The sequence below is a fragment of the Leucoraja erinacea genome, chromosome 7 (assembly GCF_028641065.1).
Source record: "Leucoraja erinacea ecotype New England chromosome 7, Leri_hhj_1, whole genome shotgun sequence".
NCBI lineage: Eukaryota > Metazoa > Chordata > Chondrichthyes > Rajiformes > Rajidae > Leucoraja > Leucoraja erinaceus.
In genome coordinates, this window is record NC_073383.1 from 41,407,401 (window position 1) to 41,432,709 (window position 25,309).

Sequence of the window (25,309 nt, forward strand, 5' to 3'; positions counted from 1 at the left end):
CATCAGCAGCTGCAGAAGTGTGAACCAAGCTGGTGAGGGAAGACACTGAGCCCAGCTCCTGTACATCCCTCAGGACAGGAGAACCAAAGAGGAGGGTGGAGGGAGTCGGCGATAATGGCGGACACTAGATCAATGGACCGGTAAGAAAAAACTGAGGTGTTAATTTCTGTGCCCTATTTACAGTGCCAAACCTCCCAAGAAAAGGTCAGACAATCAAAAACAATTAGTTGTTAAAGCTGAGAGTGCCATGGAAAGGTAATCAAAGTCACTAGCACAGTGGGCTTGAGGGATGCCAACTTCAATCACACACTGTTCCCTTCAGCTGATGAATCAATACTATTTGATCTAGACCACCACGTGGAGGAAACCCTGAGAGTGGTAAAGACACAGAATATACTCTGGGTGGGGACTTCAACATGCATCACTAAGAATGGCTCCATAGCATTACTACTGACTGAACTGGACGAGTGCTAGACGACAATACTGATAGATTCAGTCTGCAGCAAGTGGTGAAGGAACCAACAAGACGGGAAAACCTATTTGGTCTCGTTCTCACTGATTTACCTGTCACAGATGCCCTGCCCAGGACAGTATCGGTAAGAGTGAATACCGCGCAGGCCTTTGGAGACAAAATCCTATCTTCATGGTGAAAATACACTTTATCGTGTTGTCCGGTACAACCACAATGTTGAATGGTAAGTCTGTAAACAGCACCTTCTCAAAGTGTCCTAATTCTTCAGGGAACGGGGGTGCCCCTCCCCTACTATAGATGAGGCTCTCACCAGGGTCTCTTCAATACCCCGAATCACTGCTCTCTCTCCCCATCCCCCCACTCGTAACAAGTGCAGAGTCCCCCTAGTCCTCACCTTTCACCCCACTAGCCGTCACATATAACAAATAGTCCTCCGTCATTTTCGCCATCTCCAACGTGACCCCACCACTTGCCACATCTTCCCATCTCCCCCACTGTCTGCTTTCCGCAAAGACCGCTCCCTCCGTAACTCCTTTGTCAATTCTTCCCTTCCCTCCTGCACCACCCATTCCCCGGGCACTTTCCCTTGCAACCGCAAGAGATGCTACACTTGTCGCTTTACCTCCCCCCTCGACTCCATTCAAGGTCCCAAGTAGTCGTTCCAGGTGCGACAGAGGTTCACCTGCACCTCCTCCAACTCCGCTGCTCTAGATGCCAGCTAATCTACATCGGTGAGACCAAGCGTAGGCTTGGCAATCGTTTCACCCAACACCTCCGCTCGGTCCGCAGTAACCAATCTCCCGGTGGCTCAGCACATCAACTCCCCCTCCCATTCCGAATCCGACCTTTCTGTCCTGGGCCTCCTCCATGGCCAGAGTGAGCACCACCGGAAATTGGAGGAGTAGCACCTCATATTCCGCTTGGGCAGTTTACACCCCAGCGGCATGAACATTGACTTCTCCAATTTCCGGTAGCCCTTATTGTTTCCTCCCCGTCTCAGCTCTCCCTCAACCCTCTGGCTCCTCCGCTTCCTTTCTTCTCCCCGACTTCCCCCCCCACCCCACCCCACATCAGTCTGAAGAAGGGTTTTGGCCCGAAACGTTGCATATTTCCTTCGCTCCATAGATGCTGCTGCACCCGCTGAGTTTCTCCAGCACTTTTGTCAACTCACAAAATTAATTATTTAGTCATTACTGAATAGATGTTTGTAGAAACATGCTGTGCACAAATTGGCTGCAGTCTCTTCTACATTACGTTATTTTGAAGTGCCAAGTTTATTGCCTGTAAAGAAGTTTGGTATATCCCTAGATATAAAAGGTATTGTATAAAAGCATTTTTTCCCTTTCATATCCAGGTTTGCTGATGACAAAAAGGTAAACAGTATAAATGAAACCATAAGCTGAGAAAAATATATTAATAGATAAAATAACTGAGTAAAACTGTAGTAGATTTCAATGCAGTCAAGATGAAGTAATTCATTTCAGACCTAAAGAGTTTAAGCAGAGTACTTACTAATGATAAAATGTTAGTTACAGTATTAGTTGAAAATAAATTTATAGTAGGTTATTAAAATCTCAAATATTAAATCAAGATGACTAACAGAATATTAAAAAACAGAATTAAAAAAAAATTAAATCAAGATAATTAATAGAACCTGGGTCATTATGTCAAAAGGATTAGAATACATGAATGATGAAGCAATTCTTCAGGTATACAAAGTCCTTGCTGGAATGGATGGAATGCTGGTGCTGGAATATTGAGTGAGAGATAAAGCGCTGGAGTAACTCAACGAGTCAGGCAGCATCGCTGGAGGAAATGGGCAGGTGCCATTTCTGGTCGAGACACTTCTTCAGACGGATTGCATTAGGGAATAGGTAAACTGGAAGGGAGGTGGGGGGAAGGAAACAAAGTCTGGCATGGAGAGAGAGCGACAGAGGGGCAGAAAGGGAGGAAGAAGAGGAGCGAGGGGGAGCTTAGGGAGGCAGATGGAGCGGGGAGCAGAGCAGAGGGTGGGTGGGGAAGTGGAAGGCGCGGCAGAGGGCGGGAGAGGCGGGGTTTGGGGAGGGAGAGTGATGCAACCATTATGAATAGGCAGAGAGAAAAATAATAATTTGCAGGATGGTGCAAAAGAACAGTGTAGTGGGACCAATAGGAGTTGACCAGGTGCCATAACAATTCTCGGATTGTATCAGCCCTGTGTATGTGGCAGCAGAGATATTTTATAATTCTGATGAAGTAACAATTTAGCTGAAATCAGATCGTGTTGGTGCCAAGTCACCTGCTAATCACAGCAAGAAATTCATTCTGTACACAGAATCTAATCTGCAGTGGTCAAAGTAATTATTTCCCAGCCCTGCCTATTTACCTTGCACCTGTGTGACGCAGTGCACAAGAAGCTTTCACAGGATCAAAGTCAGTTTTGATTGCAAATATACATTAGGATTGCTGCCTTTTAAAATAAAGGTGGGCTTTGGTTTCATAATGATCACGAGGGACCAGCAAGTCCGCAGCTTGCGCTTGCCACTCACATCAGTAAATTTAGTTCTATTTTGTAATGTAAAAGTATTGGAAACACTCAGCAATTCTGGCAGCAGCAATGGGAGAGAAAAAGTTAACATATCAATGAGAATGATCTTTCAGCAGAAGTTTAGTTCAGAGTTTAAGCATGGAAACAGGCCCTTCAGCCCACTGTACCCATACCGACTATCAATCACCCTTTCACACTAGTTCTATCCTACTTTTGCATCCACTCCCTGCACATCAGGAACAATTCATAGTGACTAATTAACTCACAAAACCGCACGTCTTCGGGATGTAGGAGGAAACTGGAGCACTTTGTGCAATGCGCAAACTCCACACATACACAGCACCCGAGATCAGGATCGAACCCGAGTCTTTGGCACTGTGAGACAGCCACTCTCTCAGCTGCGCCACTGAACTGCAATGTTACAGATAAAACAAGTTTTAAAATGCTGAAAGAACAGTAGACCTGTGAGAGGATGGAAATAGGAGAAAGCTAGCAATAAGATCACTTCATGGAATCCCTTGCTGCAGTTTTCTGCAAACATACGGCATTAATTTTACACACTGAAAAATCCCACAAATAAACATTGAGATACAAGGCTAGCAATCTATTGTAGAAGCAATGCCCAATTTCCCCAGCTCTTCTTTGGATAGGGTTATAAGGCCATACATGTCCATAATAGGGTGGCATTGTGGTGCATCGATAGATTTGCTGCCTTACAGCACCAGAGACCCGGGTTTAATCCTGACTATGTATGTGCTCCCTGAGACTGTGTGGGTTTTCTCAAGGTGCTCCAGTTTCCTCCTACATTCCGTGCAGGTTTGTAGGTTAATTGGCTTCTGTAAATTGCCCCTAGTGCGTAGGATAGAACTAGTGTACGGGTGATTGTTGGTCGGCATGGACTTGGTGGGCTAAAGGGCCTGTTTCCATGCTGGATCTCTAAACTAAACCAAATTAAATAACGTGGCCTCAATTTAAATTCCCATCTGACCACGGAAATCTCTAACAGAGCAGCACTCCTTTAGCATTGCAGTGGGTTGTCAGTCTGCATACTTACTCAGATATCTGGAGGATTTTTCTGTCTGAAAATACTAGGCCAGGAATTTCAAATGCAGACCATTGAGGTACAGTCAGGTTTATTCAGGTGTTTATAAAGAATCACTGGCATTTTTCATTGAGCAGTAAAGAGCGCTCCCAACATTCCTCTTTTAAATAATTAAACTAAAACAAGATGAATCTGTTGTTCTTTCATCTTGCTACTTGTGGAATGCAGAGAAGTAACATTGAACTTACCTGAAGAACAGTTGCAAGACTTCATGCAAAGCTGTGTGGGCTATTCTGACACATATACATCACTGTCAAGATTTGACCTTCCTGATTTAGAGAGGAATGCAGGAAATGTAGACATGTTATTTCTAGAACCTTTCCCTACCTCTGAACATGCACTTTGCCACCAGTGTGTGACAATTAACCAGTGCTGTAATGCAAGAGGTGCAGGAGCCAAGAGTGGACAACTTCTATACCCTGGGTTAGGGAGGTCAAGAATCAACCTGATGGCTGCTCCTGATCAATGTCCAGTGAGTTAGAAGTGGGCATAGCTTTGATTGGTGATCAGATCAGGCTTGGCCTTTGCACCCATGTGATCAAACAATCTGCAATGTTTGCACAGAGGAGCTAACTGAATGAAAGTTTCCACAAACCATGCAAGCAAGAAAAACTAATGATGAACTGGTCAAGGCCTTTATATAGATAGATAGATAGATAGAATTTATTTGCCACACAACCAGGGTCGGTGGTATTTGGGTTGTCAGCAGCGGTACAATAATAAAGAACACACAACCACAATAAAAATGTAACACAAACATCCACCACAGCATTCATCACTGTGGTGGAAGGCACAGAACTTGGCCAGTCCTCCTCCATTTCCCCCCGTGGTCGGGACCTCCACCCTCCGCAGCCGTTGCTGCGGGCGTCCAGATGGTAAGGGACAAAGTCAAAGTCAAAGTAAGTCCAGGATCGGCTCTTCCCCACCGGAGACCGCGGCTTCAGGCTGGTGTAGGCCGCAGGCCGGCGGTCCAAGATTTAAAGTCCCCACCGCGCCGCAGCCAGAAGCACCACAGACTGCAGGGCTGGCGGTCGAAGCTCCCCTCCAGGGGTGATGTTAAGTCCATGCCGGGCCCGCGGTAGAAGTTGGCCGCGGGCCGGCAATCGTAGCTTCTTCTTCCCCCGGGTCCCCCATGAGGGATCCCGGGGTGTAGACGCCGCGCCAGCTGGAGCTGTGCAGACCGCGCGCGGCTTCAGGCTGCCCCGGGACAGCGAAACAGAGCGCTCCCCTCAGGCAAGCCCCAGCGAGGGCTCACCCGCTCCACGCTGAGAGTCCACGCTGCGCCCGCCGCTGAAGTCCCTGGGTGCGTCTCCGGGAAAGGCCGCCCGATCCTTGTTGTTAAGCCACTGGGGAGGCGACCTGGAAAAAGTCGCCTCTATGTGGAGGAGGCGACCAAAGCGGTTTCCCCCTTACCCCCCCACACCACCCCCCACACAAAACACACAAAGGAACATTAAAACAAACTTTAAAACATACAAATTTTTTTTTTTTTAAGTTGAAAAAACTAACGCGCTGCTGGCAGGGCTGCTACCACTGCAGCGCCCCCACATCCTATATTAAGGATATGCTTGCATGAAGAGTTACCCCAACTTTCTTTTAAATAATAGATGGTTTAATTTGGACCTGGACATTAAATCACAAAAAGCTTAGTTATTTAGTCATAGTGAGCAGCTCCAATCAAATTAGTTTGCTACTCTCTGGCGTATATGTGCCACTTTCTATGTCCACAGACTTCTCTGGTTTGATGGCTCAATTTAGGTCACATTAAATTATAAACTACTGGGACTAATGGAGCACAGCTTTGAGTTTTTTTCCTAAATAAACAATCTAACAAACAGAGCAGAAGAAACCAAGGCAGCCCAAAGGGTTTAGAAAAGCTGCTGAAAGGTTTCCGTGCCTGCAATGTAATACTTTCATCTGATTAAATTAATTTACTCCACTGAAGGGCCAGTAGAGAGGTTTTGCTGTCATTAACTGACTTTCAGATCAATGGTGTACAAAGTGCCTGTGACAGCCCCATGGTACAAAAAGGTTGCAATTTATGTTGTTTATTGCTGTTTATTGATGTGGTTTGTGCAAGTCTCCAGCATTCTCAATACCTTTCGCCCCCATCCACCTTACAGCTGCCTAGATTCCAAAAGCCAGAACTCACTCCCGTTCATCAAGGTGTTCCATAAAAATCACCTATTTGACCAGGTTTTCGGTCAAGTGTCTAATTGTCCTATGTTATTCAGTCATATTGTCTGAAAATATTCCTGTATAATCTTTCTTTGATGTTTATTATATTAAAGGTGATAGGCAAACACAAAGTTGCTTTAGGTGTATAATGTTTTTTTCATTTACAATAGTGAAGGATTAGATAGAGCTCTTAAAGATAGCGGACAATAGACAATAGACAATAGGTGCAGGAGTAGGCCATTCAGCCCTTCGAGCCAGCACTGCCATTCAATGTGATCATGGCTGATCATCCCCAATCAGTACCCCGTTCCTGCCTTCTCCCCATATCCCCTGACTCCACTATTTTTAAGAGCCCAATCAAGCTCTCTCTTGAAAGCATCCAGAGTACCTGCCTCCACCGCCCTCTGAGGCAGAGAATTCCACAGACACACCACTCTCTGTGAGAAAAACTGTTTCCTTGTCTCCGTTCTAAATGGCTTATTCCTTATTCTTAATCTGTGTTGCCTGGTTCTGGTCTCCCCCAACACGGTGATTGATAAGTATGGTACATACCTGCTGAAGGTCAGCTAATGAGTACAAGTGTACATGCTGTAGAATATATTCTCTGGGAAAGATCCTATGGAGTAAAAAAAAAAAAATCATAATGCATTGGTGTTATTATCAGTAAATTGCAAACTATATATTGTATGAAATTTGGCCAAACTAGGGAAAATACACCTTTTACCATTGGGGCTGTTTGCCACTACAAAGCATTTTAGGTAATTCAGTATCTTCTGTATTTGACCCAGTAATTGTTCCTAATTCCCATCTATCTTTTTATTGACAGCAATTCTAGTCACATTACACGTGAACTTTTCATTCAAGTCATTAATAAAGATTGTATGTTGTCAACCAGTGATGTTTTTTCTTTCGGATATAGTTCATTATTTTATTATAAAAACAGTTTATGCTGAAGATATTCAGCATGTCAGGCAACATTTGCTAAGAGAGAACTACTTCATCACAAATTTCCTGTTTATCCTAAGGATATATACAGTGCTCTCCATAATGTTTGGGACATTTATTTATTTGCCTCTGTACTCCACAATTTGGGATTTGTAATAGAAAAAAAATCACATGTGGCTAATGTGCACAGTCAGATTTTATTAAAGGGTATTTTTATACATTTTGGTTTCACCATGTAGAAATTACAGCTGTGTTTATATATAGTCCCCCCATTTCAGGGCACCATCATGTTTGGGACACATGGCCTCACAGGTGTTTGTAATTGCTCAGGTGTGCTTAATTGCCTCCTTCATGCAGGTAATAGGGAGCTTTCAGCACCTAGTCTTTCCTTCAGTCTTTCCATCACCTTTGGACACTTTTATTGCTGTTTATCAACATGAGGACCAAAGTTGTGCTAATGAAAGTCAAATACGCCATTATGAGACTGAGAAACAAGAATACAACTGTTAGAGACATCAGCGCCAAAACCTTAGGCTTACCAAAATCAACTGTTTGGAACATCATTAAGAAGAAAGAGAGCGCTGGTGAGCTTACTAATTGCAACATTAATCTGAAATCCACATTGAATTATTGGAAAAATAATATTAATAAAACCTCCACAACTGATGACAGAAGAATTCTCTCTAAAATAAAGAAAAATCCCCAAACGCCTGTCCGACAGATCTGAAACATTTTTCAGGAGTCAAGTATGGATTTGTCAATGACCACTGTCCTCAGAAGACTGCATGAACAGAAATGCAGAGGCTAGTACAGAGCCTTTTATATGCTGAGGAGCAAACTGAAGGGGACTAGCCCCCAAAACAAGCATAAGCTAAAGATGGCTGTAATACAGGCCTGGCAGAGCATCACCAGAGAACCCCCAGCAACTGGTGATGTCCATGAATTGCAGACTTCAAGCAGTCATTGCATGCAAAGGATATGCAATAAAATACCAAACATAACTACTTTCATTTACATGACATTGCTGTGTCCCAAACATTGTGGTGCCCTGAAATGGGGGTGCTATATATAAACACTGCTGTAATTTCTACATGGTGAAACCAAAATGTATAAAAATGGCCTTTATTAAAATCTGACAATGTGCACTTTAACCACATGTGATTTATCAATTACAAATCTCAAATTGTGGAGTACAGAGGCAAATAAATAAATGATGGGTCTTTGTCCCAAACGTTATGGAGGGCACAGCATGAGATCTTACTGAGCAAAAGCTGGCTGTTGCTCAAGGTTACTATGTAAAAATGTAACTCTACAAACTAATTTGTTGCTTCTTAAATCAATGTTACAGAATCACACAACATGGTATCAGGGACATTGTCCATCCATACATCTACTCATATTAACCCTACTCTTATTCCATTTATGTTTTCTTATCTTTTCCATTATTTTCAGATTTCAATAGTCACCAACATATACTAGGGGCAATTTAGTTACCAATTAACCAACCGAGCCACAAGTCTTTGGGTCTTAAGAAGGGTCTTGATCAGAAACCTCACCCATACCTTCTCTCCAGAGATGCTGCCTGTCCCCTGAGTTACTCCAGCATTTTGTGTCTATCCACAAGTCTTTGGGATGTGGGCTGAAACTAGAGCATGTGATGAAAACCCAAACCGTCATTGAGAGAAGATGAATGAAAAGTCAAGACTGGACTGAGTTATTGGGGCTGTGTGGCAGCAGTTCATTTAGCTGCACCAAAAGAGATCAAGAATATTGTACGGATGTGAAAATCCATTAAAGGCATTATTTATACAAAACCTCTTTTTAGTGAAAGATTACTATTTTTAAAAAAAAGCTTTCAGAGAAAATATATTTTTCCAATAATTCAATGTGGATTTCAGATTAATGTCGCTCTATAATGCCTGCCACCCTTCTTTGTTGCGGAACAGTTGGACATTGTGCAGCTGTATGCTCCAAAGCATCATTTTACTCATTCTACAACCTCCCCGAAATCACTACAGAAATAATGCCACTAAAAAGATTTTCAAAATGAATAATTGCATTTCATGTAGAATCTGTTTCTAATTTAGCTGACAAAATGCTTGCAAAGTCTGTGCCAATCAAAGATCGAATAGAAGAATTGCAAGTTGACATTATTATAATATATTGCAAAGATTCCCTGATTTGCTGTTTGTATCAGATTAATAACTGTTGAAGAGCTTTGTGCATATTTTCCTTATGGCAAATAGATGTGCTCCTAAAATGCATACATTTGTGTCTCTTCTACAATCGCTATATTTTTAAACCAGTTACAATACCTTTATTTGTTGTTGAAACAAAATACTGCTGGTTAATACACAAAGGGATACAAAGTGCTGGAGTAACTCAGCAGGTCTGGCAGCATCCCTGGAGCACAAAATGCTGGAGTAACTCAGTAGATCAGCAGTGTCATGGCCATAGATCTGCTGCCATCCAGCGTTAGGGACCAGGGTTCGATTCTGACTACGGGTACTGCATATACTGAATTAGTATGTTCTACCTGTGACTGTGTGGGTTTTCTCCGTGTGCTTCGGCTTTGTCCCACATTCTAAAGGTTTGTAGCTTAATTGGTTTTGGTAAAATTGTAAATTGTCCCTAGTGTGTAGGATAGTGTTAGTGTACGGGGTGATCGCTGGTCGGCGCTGACTCGTGGGCTGAAGGGCCTGTTTCCGTTCTGTATCTCTAAAGTCTAATGGGGCAGTCAGCATCTCTGGAGAAGGGTCACGACCACAAAAGCCGCCATATCCATCTCCAGGGATGTTGCCTGACCCGCTGAGTTACTCCACCACTTTGTGTCCTTTTGTATAAATCTAAGCCAACACACTAGTTCAGTACTGAGGGAGCACTGCTTCGTAATTCTCCCACATGACCGACAAATCAGTCCTCTGTATGAAGCTATATTGGGACCAATAAGATCTTTCCAACAGAGCACTAATTATTTAATGTAATCCCCCACACGATCCACTAATTACTACAGATAATCTTCCAAACGTAAGTCACAGGCTGCATGGAAATGTATAATGATGGAAAAGGTATACGTTTGCACTGAGTAAGGTGAATGAGTACAAAGCTGCCGGCCCCGATGGCATCCCCGGGCGGGTGCTCAGGGCATGTGCTGGACAACTATCCCTGGTCTTCACTGACATTTTCAATCTGTCACTGGCCCAGGGTGTTGTCCCCACTTGCCTCAAGACATCAACCATTGTGCCAGTGCCCAAACAATCAGCTACAGGGAGTCTCAATGATTTCCGCCCAGTGGCACTCACCCCTGTCATTGCAAAGTGCTTTGAGCGGCTGATCTTGGCTCACCTCAAAGCCAGCCTCCCCCCCACACTGGACCCCCATCAGTTTGCCTACCGGACCAACAGGTCTACAGAGGACGCCATATCGGCGGCCCTACACTCTGCCCTGACCCACCTGGACAACAACAACTCCTACATCAGGCTGCTGTTCATTGATTTCAGCTCCGCCTTTAACACTGTCATCCCCGCCAGCTTGATCACCAAACTCAGCGGACTTGGCATCTCCACCTCCCTCTGCAATTGGACACTGGATTTCCTCACCAACAGACCACAGTCTGTTAGGGTCAACAACCTCACCTCCTCCACTCTAACACTGAACACCGGCGTGCCACAGGGCTGTGTGCTCAGCCCTCTCCTCTACTCCCTCTTCACCCATGATTGCATCCCTAAGAATGGCTCCAAAGCCATCATTAAATTTGCCAACGACACCACGGTGGTAGGACTGATCAGTGACAACGACGAGTCAGCCTACAGGGATGAGGTCCAGCACCTGGCAGCCTGGTGTGCCAACAATAACCTCGTCCTCAACTCCAAGAAGACGAAGGAAATTATTGTTGACTTCAGGAAGATCAGAGGGGGCAGACATACCCCCATCCATATAAACGGGACTGAGGTGGAGCGTGTCTCCAACTACAAATTCCTCGGGGTACACATCTCGGAGGATCTGTCCTGGTCCCTCAACACCTCCAAGCTGATCAAAAAGGCGCAGCAGCGTCTTTACTTCCTGAGGAGGTTCAAGAAAGCTCACCTGTCCCCCCAGATCCTGACCAACTTTTACCGCTGTACCATCGAAAGCATCCTGACCACCTGCTTCACGGTATGGTACAGCAGTTGCACCGTAGCGGACAGGAAGGCACTACAACAGGTGGTGAAAACCGCTCAGTACATCATCGGTGCCCCACTCCCTGTCAGGGATGCCCTCCACCGAAAACGGTGTCTGAGACGGGCCGGGAAGATCATCAAAGACCCCTCCCACCCCAACCATGGACTGTTTGCCCTCCTCCCATCAGGGAGGCGGTACAGGAGCCTCAGGTCTCGTACTAGTAGGATGAGGAACAGCTTCTACAACAACACTATCACATTGCTGAACTCGGAGTCCCGCCGATAGATTTCTCCAGTCTCTCCGTCCACTTTGTTTGCTTATTCTGTATTTTTATTTCTATATATTGCACTATTACTACGGACTGACGCTAAACTGCATTTCGTTGTACCCATACTTGTATTTGTGCAATGACATTAAAGTTGAATTGAATTGAATTGAATAGAAAGGTGATTCAAAAGAAAGGTTGTTTGAAGATTCTAGATAAAGTGACAATGTGAACAAAGAAAATTTGTTCCCACTGACAGAAGGGGGAAAAACCAGAGATGGATTTAAAACAATTAGAAAAAGACTCAGATATGACACCATTATTTTTTTTAATGTAATGATTAGCTATGATATGACAATCACTGCATGATATGGTGGCAGAATCAAACCAAATTAATACTTTTTTTTTAAAGGAAACCAACATGTATTTATGGGGTCAGAGATAAAGCACAGAAATTGGCCTTTTGGCCACAAAGTCCACATCAACTCTCTAGTATCTAATTTTATACTAACCCTAAAGTATTTTATTTTTTCCACATTACCATCAATTCCACCCCACCCCAAGATCTAGCATTCATCTAACACAATTTTTATGGGCTAATTGACCTACCAATCTAAATGTCTTTGAGATGTGGATGGAAACTGAAGCAGCTGGAGGAAACCTATAGTCATCAGGAGAACATGCAAACTCCACACAGATAGCAATCCCTTCCCAACCACAATTAGTCTGAAGAAGGGTCCCTACCCAAAACATCACCTGTCCATGTTCTCCAGAGATGCTGCTTTATCTGCTGCATTACTCCAGATCTTTGCATTTTTTCCATGGAACTCTTCCATGTGATGTATTGCTTACTCAATTCAGATCAAATAGCAATATAATTTAGATGTCAATAGTGAAGTCTTTTAATATATTTATTTAATATGTACAGATCTGGAACTACAAAAACCTTGCAATAATGTCTGACCATAGCCGTTGACAATCAGAGCCAAGAACCTACAATGTAGAGAGAGGAAAACAAAGAAAATATATAGACTGTAGCCTTGCACCATCACAATCCAATATAATGATCTAATTATTTAACTGGTGTTGAGTTACAGTAGTTTTGACTCAATTATAACCTGCCCACCTCTGAGCCAGAGAGCTGTGAATTCAAGTCCCACTCCAAAGTTCAAATACAACATCTCAGCTAACAAGCTCTACTTGTTACTTTTGGGAGTGCTGATCTGAGAATGATGTCATTTCAATTAAACATTTCATCAAGGCCGTTCTAGCCCAATATTAAAATCGTTTGACACAACCCCAAATGGTGCAGGGAAGTTTTTCCTGGTATCCTGGTTGGTATTTATCTTGAAGCAAAATCACAAAACAGATTATCTGATCAATATCTTATTTGTTGATGGGACTTGTCACGCTCAAATCAGCTGCCATATTTTCTACACTTTAGCAATGACAACACTTAAGAATGTTCTTCGACGAGAAAAAGTAAGATTTGCATTTATAGCACCTTTCCTGCCTTTAGAACGACCCAAAAAATATGAATAATGAAGTATTTATCTCCATTATAATGGAGGAATGTAGAAAACCTTGGTCAATGGTCTACAAACTGCAAGATCATTAATTCTAGTGGTGTTGCTTGATGGATTGACAAAGGCAGACACCCTGGGACATCCAAGCCTCTGAAAGATGCTAAAATAAAACAAACACAAATTCATTTGAGCTAATAAGTCTCTGTAAATGCTATGGGACCTTGGTCGTGCTTCTGCTCGTGATCACCATTCAGTGCTTTCTGCTGACAATGGGAAAGATTAGGATCACCTGCGCAATATTCCACTCTCAATAATTTATCAATATTTACGGTCAGGGCCCACTCATAATGAATGGCAGTCAGTCTGAGTCAGAGGAGGGCTGTCTATTTGACAAGAAGAAAGGCAAGTCAAAAACTGGGTAGAATTACAAGATAAATAGGGTTGAGGAAGGGATAGTTTAGCAATTAGTCAAATTGTAGCTGTGCTATAGGCCCAAATTAAAATAATCAGGCTGCTCACTAATGAGAGTCATCTCTAACAAGGAGCCCGCAGCACCTGTGAGACAGATAACTCATGCCGACAACTCTTCTTTATAATCGTGATTACACTGAACCGTCAGAACACTAATTACATTTGCACATCAATGGGTAGCCTTGTGTACTGGGTTCCCATTTCATTACATTACTGTGATAACCTGTAATCAAATTATTAGCTAGCAATACACAGTGGCCATGTTGATTTATATTAAGGGGTAGATTATTAAATGCTTGTGCCCAGCTGGCACACACCACAGGCATTAATCCATGGTTTAATTTTGCATTTCTAATTTGTTATTGTAACACAATGGATTAAAACACTATTTGCTTTGTATTCCCCACCCTATTTCTAACAAAAAGGCTCAACTTTACTGATTCCTGATCCATGTTCACTGAATTCTATTCTCTCGCAACTGTCTCCACTGCCCTGTACTGGAAACACGTCAAATTTAACAGTCATCCATGGAGTAAACTTTCTCCAAGATTTTGCCCTTCTCTTCTCTTTCAGCTGTAGCCCATCAACCCTCTTTCATTCCACTCCTTCAAATATAGCAATGCTATGCTGCCCAAAGTTTCATCGACAACCATATATTTAAAGACTGAGGAGATCCTCCACAATCTTATTGTGTCCTTCTCTCTCACAGCCATTAAGACTTTTGCTAAAACATCTCTTAAATCAAAGCTTACAACTGGTACACAAGTGCAAGTTGTCATTACTGAGGTCATTACTAGAGACAGAAACAGATAAATTTATTATGGGGAACAAGGAAATGGCAGACAAGTTGAACTGGTACTTTGGTTCTGTCTTCACTAAAGAATACACAATTTCCCAGATGCACTAGGGGACAGAGGACCCAGGGTGATGAACTGAAGGACATTCACATTAGTCAGGAAATGGTATTGAGTACACTGATGGGACTGAAGGCTGATAAATCCCCAGGGCCGTATCCCATGGTCTGTATCCCATGGTACTGAAGGAGGTGGCTATAGAAATTGTAGACGAATTGGTGATCATTTTCCAATGTTCTATAGATTATGGATCAATTCCTGTGGAGGGTAGCTAATGTTATCCCACTTTTCAAGAAAGGAGGAAGTGAGAAAGCAGGAAATTATGAATGAATGAATAAGTTTATTGGCCAAGTATTCACATACAAGGAATTTGCCTTGGTGCTCTGCCCGTAAGTGACAACATGACATATAGTGACAGTTAGGAATGACACGTAAAACATTAAAAATAAAACATTATCGATTAAACATGTGAATTAAATAAAATACCAGAGTAAAAGGAGGCTACAGATTTTTGGTTATTGAGTAGAAAAAAAAGCTGTTTTTATGTCTGGCTGTGGCAACTTTGACAGTCCGTAGTCATCTTCCAGAGGGAAGTGCTTCAAAGAGTTTGTGGCCAGGGTGATAGGAGTCAGAGATGATCTTACCCGCTCACTTCCTGGCCCTTGCAGTGTACAATTCGTCAATAGAGGGAAGGTTGCAGCCAATAATCTTCTCAGCTGATTGGACGATTCGCTGCAGCCTCCGGATGTCGTGCTTGGTGGCTGAGCCAAACCAGACCATGATGGAGGCGAGGACAGATTTGACAATGGCCGTATAGAATTGGACCATCAATGCCTGTCGCAGATTGTGCTTCCTCAGCTGCCGCAGGAAGTACATCCTCTTTTGTGCCTTTTTGACTGTGGAGTCGATGGTGGCCCCCCATTTAAGGTCCTTGATGGTTCCCAGGAACTTAGAAGACTCCACAGATGTGAGTGTGGCGTTGTTGATGGTGAGTAGGGTGAGCGGAGGGGGAGCTCTCCTAAAGTCTGCAACAGTCTACAATCAAGACCAGTTAGTCTGACATCAGGGGAAGATGCTAGATTTGATTATCATAGATGTAATAGCGGCGCATTTGGACAGCAGTAACAGGATCGGTCCAAGTCAGCATGGATTTACGAAGGGGAAGTCATACTTGACAAATCTTCTGAAATCTTTTGAGGATGTGACAAGTAAAATGGACAAGGGAGAACCAGTGGATGTAGTGTACTTGGACTTTCAGAAAGCATTTGATAAGGTCCCACACAGGTGATTAGTGGGCAAAATTAGAGCACATGGTATTGGGAGTAGGGTATTGACATGGATTGAAAATTGGTTGAGAGACAGAAAACAAAGAGTAGGGATTAACGGGTCCCTTTCCGAATGGCAGGCAGTGGGGTGCCACAAAGCTCGGTGCTGGGACAGCAGCTATTTACAATATACATCAATGATTTAGATGAAGGAATTAAAAGTAACATTAGCAAGTTTGCAGATGGCACAAAGCTGGTTGTCAGTGTGAACTGTGAAGATGATTCTATGAGGATGCAGGGTGACTTAGACAGGTTGGGTGAGTGGGTAGATGCATGGCAGATGCAGTATAATGTGGATAAATGTGAGGTTATTCACTTTGGTGGCAAGAACGGTAAGGCAGATTATTATCTGAATGGTGTCAGGTTAGGAAAATGGGAAGTAGAGACCTGGATGGCCTAGTACATCAGTCACTGAAAGTAAGCATGCAGGTGCAACATGCAGTGAAGAAAGCTAATGGCATGTTGGCCTTCATAACGAGAAGAGTTGAGTATAGGAGCAAAGAAGTTGTTCTGCAGTTGTACAAGGCCCTGGTGAGAACAGACCTGGAATATTGTGTGCAATTTTGGTCTCCTAATTTGAAGAAGGACATTCTTGCTATTGAGGGGGTGCAGCGTAGTTTCACGAGGTTAATTCCCGGGATGGCGGGACTGTCATATGCTGCAGTAATGGAGCGACTGGACTTGTATTCACTGGAATTTATAACGATGAGGGAGATCTTATAGAAACATAAAATTATTAAGGTATTGATTAGATTAGATTAGATCCTTTGTTTGTCATTCAGACCTTTCGGTCTGAACGAAATGTCGTTGCCTGCAGCCATACATATAATAATAATAAACAACAAAACACACAATAAACACAAATTAACATCCACCACAGTGAAGTTCACCAGGCACCTCCTCACTGTGATGGAGGCAAAATCTTAAAGTTACTGTCTCTTCCTTCTTCATTCTCCCTCTGCGCTGAGGCGATACCCCACCGGGCGATGGTAGTCAATCCCGCGGCTCAACCGAGCTCCGCGAACGGGCCGGTTCAAACACCGCGGCCCGGGGTGGTCGAAGCTGCCGCCCTCCAGTCCAGCGGACGCAGCTGTTGCCGCGGGAGCTCCGGAAAACAGGCATGAGCCTGTGACCTGCGAGCTCCCGACGATGTCGTCCACTGGCCCGCGGCCGAACCCCGGATTCAGGTCGCCGCCGGAACGCCGCCTCATCCACCGGAGCACCATCTCTGCCCTGCGCTGGGCCGCCCTCACCGTAACGCCGTCTCAGCCCCGAGTCGTGCCGCTCTCACCGGAGCGCCGTCTCAGCCCCGAGTCCTGCCGCTGCCACTGGAACGCCGCCGCCATGGCCAGCCTCGCGTTGGTGAGCCCTGGCTGGCTCTGTTTCCGGAGCCTCGAGGTCGGTCGCAGTTGGAGGCCGCCAGCTCTGCCATTAGGCCTCAGCGCGGACGGAGGCAGAGAAGGGGGGATACGACAAGAAGAGTCGCATTCCCCCGAAGGGAGAGACAGAAAACCATGTTTCAGCCCCCCCCCCCCCACACACACACATAACATAGCCTAATAACTAAAATTTGACTAAAACAAGACAGAAAAAAACAACAAAAAAAAGTAACGACAGACGGACTACAGGGTAGCCGCAGCCGTTCAACAGCGCTGTCACTTCCGGAGTGGACATGCTAGATGCAGTAAACATGTTCCCAATGTTGGAGGGGTCCAGAACCAGGGGCCACAGTTTAAGACTATGAGGTAGGCCATTTAGAAATGAGATGAGGAAAAAAGTTTTCACTCAGAGAGTTGTGAATTTGCAGAATTCTCTGCCTCAGAAGACAGTGGAGGCTGATTCACTGGATGCATTCAAAAGAGAGTTAGATAGAGCTCTTAGTGCTAGCGGAATCAAGGGGTATGGGGAGAAGGCAGGAACGGAGTTCTAATTGTGGATGATCAGCCATGATCATATTGAATGGCGGTACAGGCTCGAAGGGCCGAATGGCCTACTCCTGCACCTATTGTCTATGTATCTATGCACAATTTGTGCAGAGCTTTCTGGTCAAAATCCAAGTAAGTGTGGAGCTAACTGATCTCAGACAAGGCTAGAGGACATTACCTATGGTTAGTAGGGATCCAGGAAGTTTTCTCCCCCAGTGGGTACTTGAATCTGGGATGGGTATCCTGTGTGGGTATTCTGGCAATATTTCACAACTTTGAGTGGCACAGTGGCATTGCTCGTAGAGTAGCTGTCGCACAGCGCCAGTGACCTGGTTCAATCCCAACTTTGGGTGCTGTCATGTGGAGTTTGCATGCTCTCATTACGACCTTGTAGGTTTCCCCCAGGTGCTCCAGCTCCCCCCAAATTCTGAAGACATGTGGGTTGATGGGTTAAATGACCGCTGTAAATTGCCCCCATAAGTGGGAGAATATTGAAGATTTGACAAAGTTTAAACAATTGAATATTATGTGTAGGACTAGTATAAAAGCTGTAAAAGAGAGATGGTGGCATGATAAAGTCTGGCAGGAGATAACCGGCAGCAGGTGTGTTGAACAGCAGGAGAGCAGCAGGAATCACAAAGGGGAAGAAAATGTCTCACAGAAATCCCGTTCGAAAGAGAACTTCTTCAAAGTCGCCATAGTGAGGATCTATACCAATCAATCATTGATCAGGCTTTGTCCGACCCCCACCCCACTTTTCCAGCTTTCTCCCTCCTATTACAATTAGCCTGACCAAGAGTCCTGGTGCGAATGGTCGCTTACCCATTTCCTCCATAAATGCTGCTTGACCCACTGAGCTCCTCCAACACAAGAGAAGAAACCTTGACAAGAGTGGTAAAGGAAACTCTAAGCAGTCGGATTCAAACTCGGGTTCTTAAATGGTTTCAAGGCTTTCAACCAGAACTAGTTCGTCATCATGTAGCAACTGCTGGGGTTTATCTCTTTATTTGTTTGTGTCAATCAACATGAGTCACAAACTAAACTAACCATGCCGAGTGCAAGTATGGTTGAGCAACAGTGCAATACAAAATCTCCCATTGTTACTGCAATTAGTCACCTCCCTGTAATTAAGTAGACCTTTGACCAGGAGGTACGTTTAGAAAAAAATTATCATGAAAATCAATGTTAACTGCATGCAGTTAAAAATCAATTGACCACAACCAATGATAACAGGACTCAACTTTGCAGTCCACCACAAAAGAACATTAAATCTTTATCCCTTCGGCTGTAAGTGACTGAGATGTGTTGGAGAGGATGGCGATTTCGTAAAAAAAGGGTGAATTTTAAGGTATACTACACTGTGGGACCCGCTAGTGGGGGGTGGGGTGGGGGGGGGGGGGGGGGGGGGGGGGGCTGGGGGTACTGGTTTCCAGAGGGCTAGTATAGACATTGTGGACCGAATGGATTCTTGGGCTGGCAGCTCAGTCACTGAGGCCTGGCAGTACAGTCACTCGGACCTGACAGGCTGGCAGCTGAGAAACTGCCAGAAATTCTGCCCAAAACAGGTGACAGACGGTGAGAGAGAAGGGGGAGAGAGTGGACTGAATGGATTATTGGGCTGGCAGTTCACTTACTCATGGCTCGTGGGCTGGCAGTGCAGTCACTCACGCCTGGTACGCTGACAGTTCACTCAGTCACCCCTCCTCCTTCCCCACCCACTCTGCTCCTTGTCATTCACGTACACACACACACAGACTCATTCACACACTCACACTCATTCACACACACACACACACACACATACACAGACTCACTCAGACACACACACAGACTAACTCAAACAGACGCACACACACACACACACCCAATACTAAAATGCCAAGTAACTTCAGAATGTGTTGAATATACAGTGTGTAAAACAAACGTTTAAAGCCTCCTGTGGAGGTTGCTAGTGCTGAAGCAAAAACGTGCTTTAAATAACATCCAACAAACACTCACCATAGACAGAGCAGCTCTCCTGAATTATTCAACGGCGCCTGCACTCTGCGCCATCTTGACGTCACCCTCTGAGTGAGCCGCCACACTTCTGGGTTTTATAGTCCCTCCCCCCTGCCGCCAGCGGGGGCAGCAGAGAGAATGGCGATTTAAAAAACCCCATTAATATCTCTCTGATTTTTCATCAATGGGAAAAATCCTCCAGTCAAGTCCGGCGGAGGGGGGCTCAGAGCAAGGTGGCCAAAAATGACGTCTGTAAGTGGCGGCGTTTTCTCGGAAATCACATCGCAGTGAGTCAAAAGCGGTCAAGATCTTACTTTTAGTATTATAGACTAGAGCAAGTGCAGACCCGCTGGATCAGTTCCCCCAACGCGCGTTTGCAGGGGGGGGTTGGAGGAGAGGAGAGGTGGGTTGGAGGAGGGGAGAGGGGGAGTTGGAGGGGGGGGAGGAGGGGAGAGAGGGGGAGAGGGGGGGAAGGGGGGGGAGAGAGAGGGGAGAGGGGGAGAGGGGGAGAGGGAAGAGGGGGAGAGGGAAGAGGGGGAGAGGGAGAGGGGGAGAGGGGGAGAGGGGGAGAGGGAGGGGGGAGAGGAGGGGAGAGGAGGCAGGGGGGGGGGGGGTGGAGGCAGTGAAGGGGAGGAGGAGCAGGATGGGGGGAGGGGGGAGGAAGGCAGGGGGGGGGGAGGGGGGCAGAGGATATAGGGAAGGAGGCAGAGGGGGGGAGGGGGGAGGGGGGGGGGTGGGGGGGAGGTGGGGGGGGGGGGGGGGGGGGGAGAGACACAGACAGACAGACTAGGTGCTGAGAGCTCTCTTATATCTGCATTAAGGAGGCATTTAAACACACATGGGCAATTACAAACACCCGTGAAGCCATGTGTCCCAAACATTATGGTGCACTATGTATAAACACAGCTGTAATTTGTACATGGTGAAACCAAAATGTGTAAAAATACCCTTTAATAAAATCAGATAATGTGCACTTTCACCACATGTGATTTTTTCCTATTACAAATCTCAAATTGTGGAGTACAGAGGCAAATAAATAAATGATGGGTCTTTGGCCCAAACATTATGGAGGGCACTGTAGTTGCGGCAAGTACAATAACAGCATTTATAAGGCATTTGAACAGGTACATGGATAGGAAAGGTTTGGAGAGGTATGTGCCAAATATGAGTGAATGGATTAGCTTGATCGGCATGGATGAGTTGGACCGAAGGACTTATTTCAGTGCTGTACAACTACAACCATCGTTCTTCAATTGACTGCACAATCCTAATCAGGGCTCGAAATTAGCGGTTGCCCGGTTGCCAATGGCAACCCACAGCCCCGCCGGGCAACCTAAAAGCCATGCCATTTTGCCCAGCTTGGCAAGCACCCGGGACACCTGCCGTTTAATTCTGAGCGGGCCCCCTCTCTATCTTTCTCTCTCTCTCTGTCACTCTCCCCTTGCCACCCGTATACGTGTCCGTGTCTCGGGTCTCCGCCTGCTCCTCGTCCGCCAGCACAGCTGGCCGCCTTGCACATGTGCACAACCACAGCCAGCACGAAAGATCCTATAGCGAGGATCTTTGGCCAGCACATCGTCGGCCGTGGTTGTGCGCATGTGCCGCCCTGCACATGCGCGCTGCCACTTGTCGGCGTCGGCCACTTTCTCCCTCCCTTTGCATGGTGGGAGATCTGGCTGCCATTGCTGTCCACTCGCCGCGACCGCTGAAAACCAACGCAGAATCACTCCGTGGAGCTGGAGTAACTCCCTGGAGTAACTCTTGCTTCTTGGTTTCCTGGTCCTCCAAAAATATTCGAAATGGAATCTAAACAGAATTTAAACACCACCACCAAACTCTGAAAAATAACAGCCTATTGCATTTTATCTGTTTATTTATTGAGCATATATATATATATAGTCTATGGACACTGTGAACTTTTATCTCCGGTTCTGTATTATGTTTACATATTCTGTTGTGCTGCAGCAAGCAAGAATTTCATTGTCCTATCTGGGACACATGGTAATAAAACTCTCTTCAATTCAATTCAATTCAACTTTAATGTCATCGCACAAATACAAGTATCAGTACAACGAAATGCAGTTTTGCGTCAGACCGTAGTAGTTGTATATAAAGAGAAAAAACAAGAAAAAAATAGAAAGAGAGAAGATACAGAATAATCAGGAAATACAGAATGATTAAACAAAGGGGGACGGAGGGACCAGAGAAGTCTATCGTCGGGACTCCGAGTTCAGCAATGTAATTGTGTTGTTATAGAAGCTGTTCCTCATCCTGCTGGTACGTGACCTGAGGCTCCTGTACCGCCTCCCTGATGGGAGGAGGGCAAACAGTCCATGGTTGGGGTGTGAGGGGTCTTTGATGATCTTCCCAGCCCGTCTCAGACACCGTTTTCGGTGGAGGGCATCCATGGCAGGGAGCGGGGCACCGATGATGTGCTGCGCGGTTTTCACCACCCGTTGTAGTGCTTTCCTGTCCGCAGCAGTGCAGCTGCTGTACCATACCGTGAAGCAGGTGGTCAGGATACTCTCTATGGTACAGCGGTAAAAGTTGGTCAGGATCTGGGGGGACAGGTGGGCTTTCTTGAGCCTCCTAAGGAAGTAAAGGCGCTGCTGTGCCTTTTTGATCAGCTTGGAGGTGTTGAGGGACCAGGACAAGTCCTCCGAGATATGCACTCCGAGGAATTTATAGCTGGAGACGCGCTCCACCTCAGTCCCGTTGATATGGATGGCGGTATGACTGCCTCCTCTGGTCTGCCTGAAGTCGACAATAATCTCCTTCGTCTTTTTGGAGTTGAGGATGAGGTTATTGTCGGCACACCAGGTGGTCAGGTGCTGGATCTCATCCCTGTAGGCTGACTCATCGTTGACTCTTGACTTGGACTTAAACAAAAAAGGGTTCTTAGGGAAAAAAACAGCTACCTTAAAATTAAATAATTAAGCTTCTGGTTGGGTACCTATAGTAGGGTGAAGACTATTCCATGCTTTAATTGTGCGGCGGAACTCCATGGGGCAGCCAGCATCTCTGGATAGAAGAAATTGGGTGACGTTTCGGGTAGAGACCCTTCTTTAGATTTCCTCTGGTTTTAGTGTTTTAGTTTAATTTAAACATATAGCAATGAAACAGGCCCTTCGGCCCACCGAGTCCACACTGACCACCGATCACCCGTACACTAGTTCTATCCCACACATTAGTCAAGAGTGTTTTATTCTCTCATGCCCCAATGAAATCCTTACTTACAGCAGCACAACACAATATGTAAACATAGTATTCTGTAAACAATGTTAAACGAGAAAACAAAACAGTGTATATTTATATATGAATATATAAGAATAAGATCTTGAATAAGAAAACCCATGCAATCAAAGGGAAAAGGAGCAAACTCCATACAGACAGCACCCATATTCAAGATCAATTCCGGGTCTCTGGAAATTGAATTCGGGGACAAACCCCACAAACTTCTAGCACGCCAATTGAAAAAACGTGAAAAAGAGAATGCAATACTAAAGATTAAATCAGATAGAGGGGAATTATTAACACTACCCAAGGATATCAATAAAAGATTTGCTCAATTTTACCAGAATCTATATACATCTAAAACGTCAATAGACAATAATAAAGTTTCAGAATTTCTGGATAATTGTAACCTCCCTCAATTAGAATTGAGGGAACAAGAGGAACTGGGAGCACAAATTACTTCTAAGGAGATAGAAGACACAATAAACACACTTAAGAACGGAAAAACACCAGGACCAGACGGATTCAGTAATGAATTCTATAAATTCTTTTACGACATAGTTACTCCACGCTTACAGAAAATGTATACATATGCTTTTAAAGAGCAAAGCTTACCTGAAACATTAGCAGAATCAACGATCACATTAATACTTAAAAAAGATAAAAAAATATAGAAGAACCAGGATCATATAGAGCTATTGCTCTGTTAAATACAGATCAAAAAATAATAGCGAAAACACTAGCCAGAAGACTAAGCAGGTATGTTAGTAGATTCATAAATGAGGATCAAACAGGATTTATACCTAAGAGACACTCATTCAATAATTTGAGACGCTTGCTTAACATAATGCACTCACATAAATCTCATGACCAACAGTTATCTATCATTTCACTGGACGCAGAAAAAGCGTTTGATCAAGTAGAATGGGATTATATGATTAAAGTATTGCAAAAATTCCAAATGGGAGAGAACTTCATCGCATGGATAAAATTATTATATAACAAACCCACGGCTAGAATACTAACTAATAATATACTATCCACGAAATTTGAATTATCAAGGGGGTAATAGACAAGGATGTTCACTATCACCGCTGTTATTTGCTTTGGTAATTGAACCCCTTGCTGAAAAAATAAGAACACACCCGGATATTTATGGTTATAATACAAAACACTCAAATAACATAATATCTTTATATGCTGATGATGTACTATTGTACATCACAAAACCACAAATTAGTATACCAAACATATTAAATTTAATTGAGGACTTTGGATCCTTCTCAGGATATAGAATAAACTGGAACAAAAGTGAAATTATGTCGATAAAACCCAAAGACTCAACACACCTCCGGAAATTCCCCTTTAAAATAGCCACAGAAAAATTCAAATATTTGGGAATTGAAATTACTAGAAACTACCATGATATGTTTAAAGCCAATTATAATCCCTTACTTAAGAAACTAAATAATTTGATTAAATTCTGGAAAACACTTCCGATGTCCCTAATAGGCAGAATAAACGCTATAAAAATGATCTTTTTACCACAAATCCTATACCTATTTCAATCAATACCTATATATCTCCCAAAAAAGTTTTTCAAAAAATTGGACTCAGACATTACAAATTTTATATGGGATTATAAATCCCATAGAATACAAAGAGCACACCTTAATAAACGAAAAGAGTTGGGTGGTCTAGCGCTCCCTAACTTTATGTATTATAATTGGGCAGTAAATATTAAAAATATGATTCACCTGCTGGACAATTCTGCCCAGCAGGTGGACTGGATTGTAATGGAAAGAGAGGACTGCTCTCCGTGTAATATAGGAGCGACTCTCCTCTCACCAATACATCTGAATAACAAAAATTATAATAAAAATCCAATTATACATAGCACAATTAGAACATGGAAACAAATAAAACAGAATTTAAAATTAAGAAACCTATCTCTTTTAATACCAATAGTTAATAATCCATCGTTTAAACCATCAATTATAGACAAATTATTTATACAATGGGAAAGAATGGGAATTAAAACGCTCTGAGATCTGTATGAATTGGGAAAATTACTATCATTTCAACAACTACAACTGAAATATAATTTGAAAAATAATCAATATTTTAAATATCTTCAAATTCGTGATTATCTGAAAAAATACACAAAAGACTATCATAATATGCCTACAGACTTACTGGATGAAGCAATGAAGACAAAGGCGGAATCAGCGAATCTAATATCGTACTTATATAACATCATCTTAAACATAGAAATACCCACAACTGATGGAATTAGAAGAGACTGGGAACAAGAATTAGCTATAAA

At 44.0% G+C, this 25,309-nt stretch overlaps 1 protein-coding gene across 2 annotated transcripts in view; it reads right to left on the reverse strand.

The window, feature by feature from the left end:
* Nucleotides 1-25,309, reverse strand: part of plekhm3 (pleckstrin homology domain containing, family M, member 3) — a 130,351-nt gene that overhangs the window by 24,521 nt on the left and 80,521 nt on the right. For both annotated transcript variants that reach the window (XM_055638349.1, XM_055638350.1), the window contains one exon: nt 6,832-6,895. In XM_055638349.1, the coding sequence (XP_055494324.1) occupies nt 6,832-6,895 (64 nt within the window). The remainder of the gene's footprint in view (nt 1-6,831; nt 6,896-25,309) is intronic.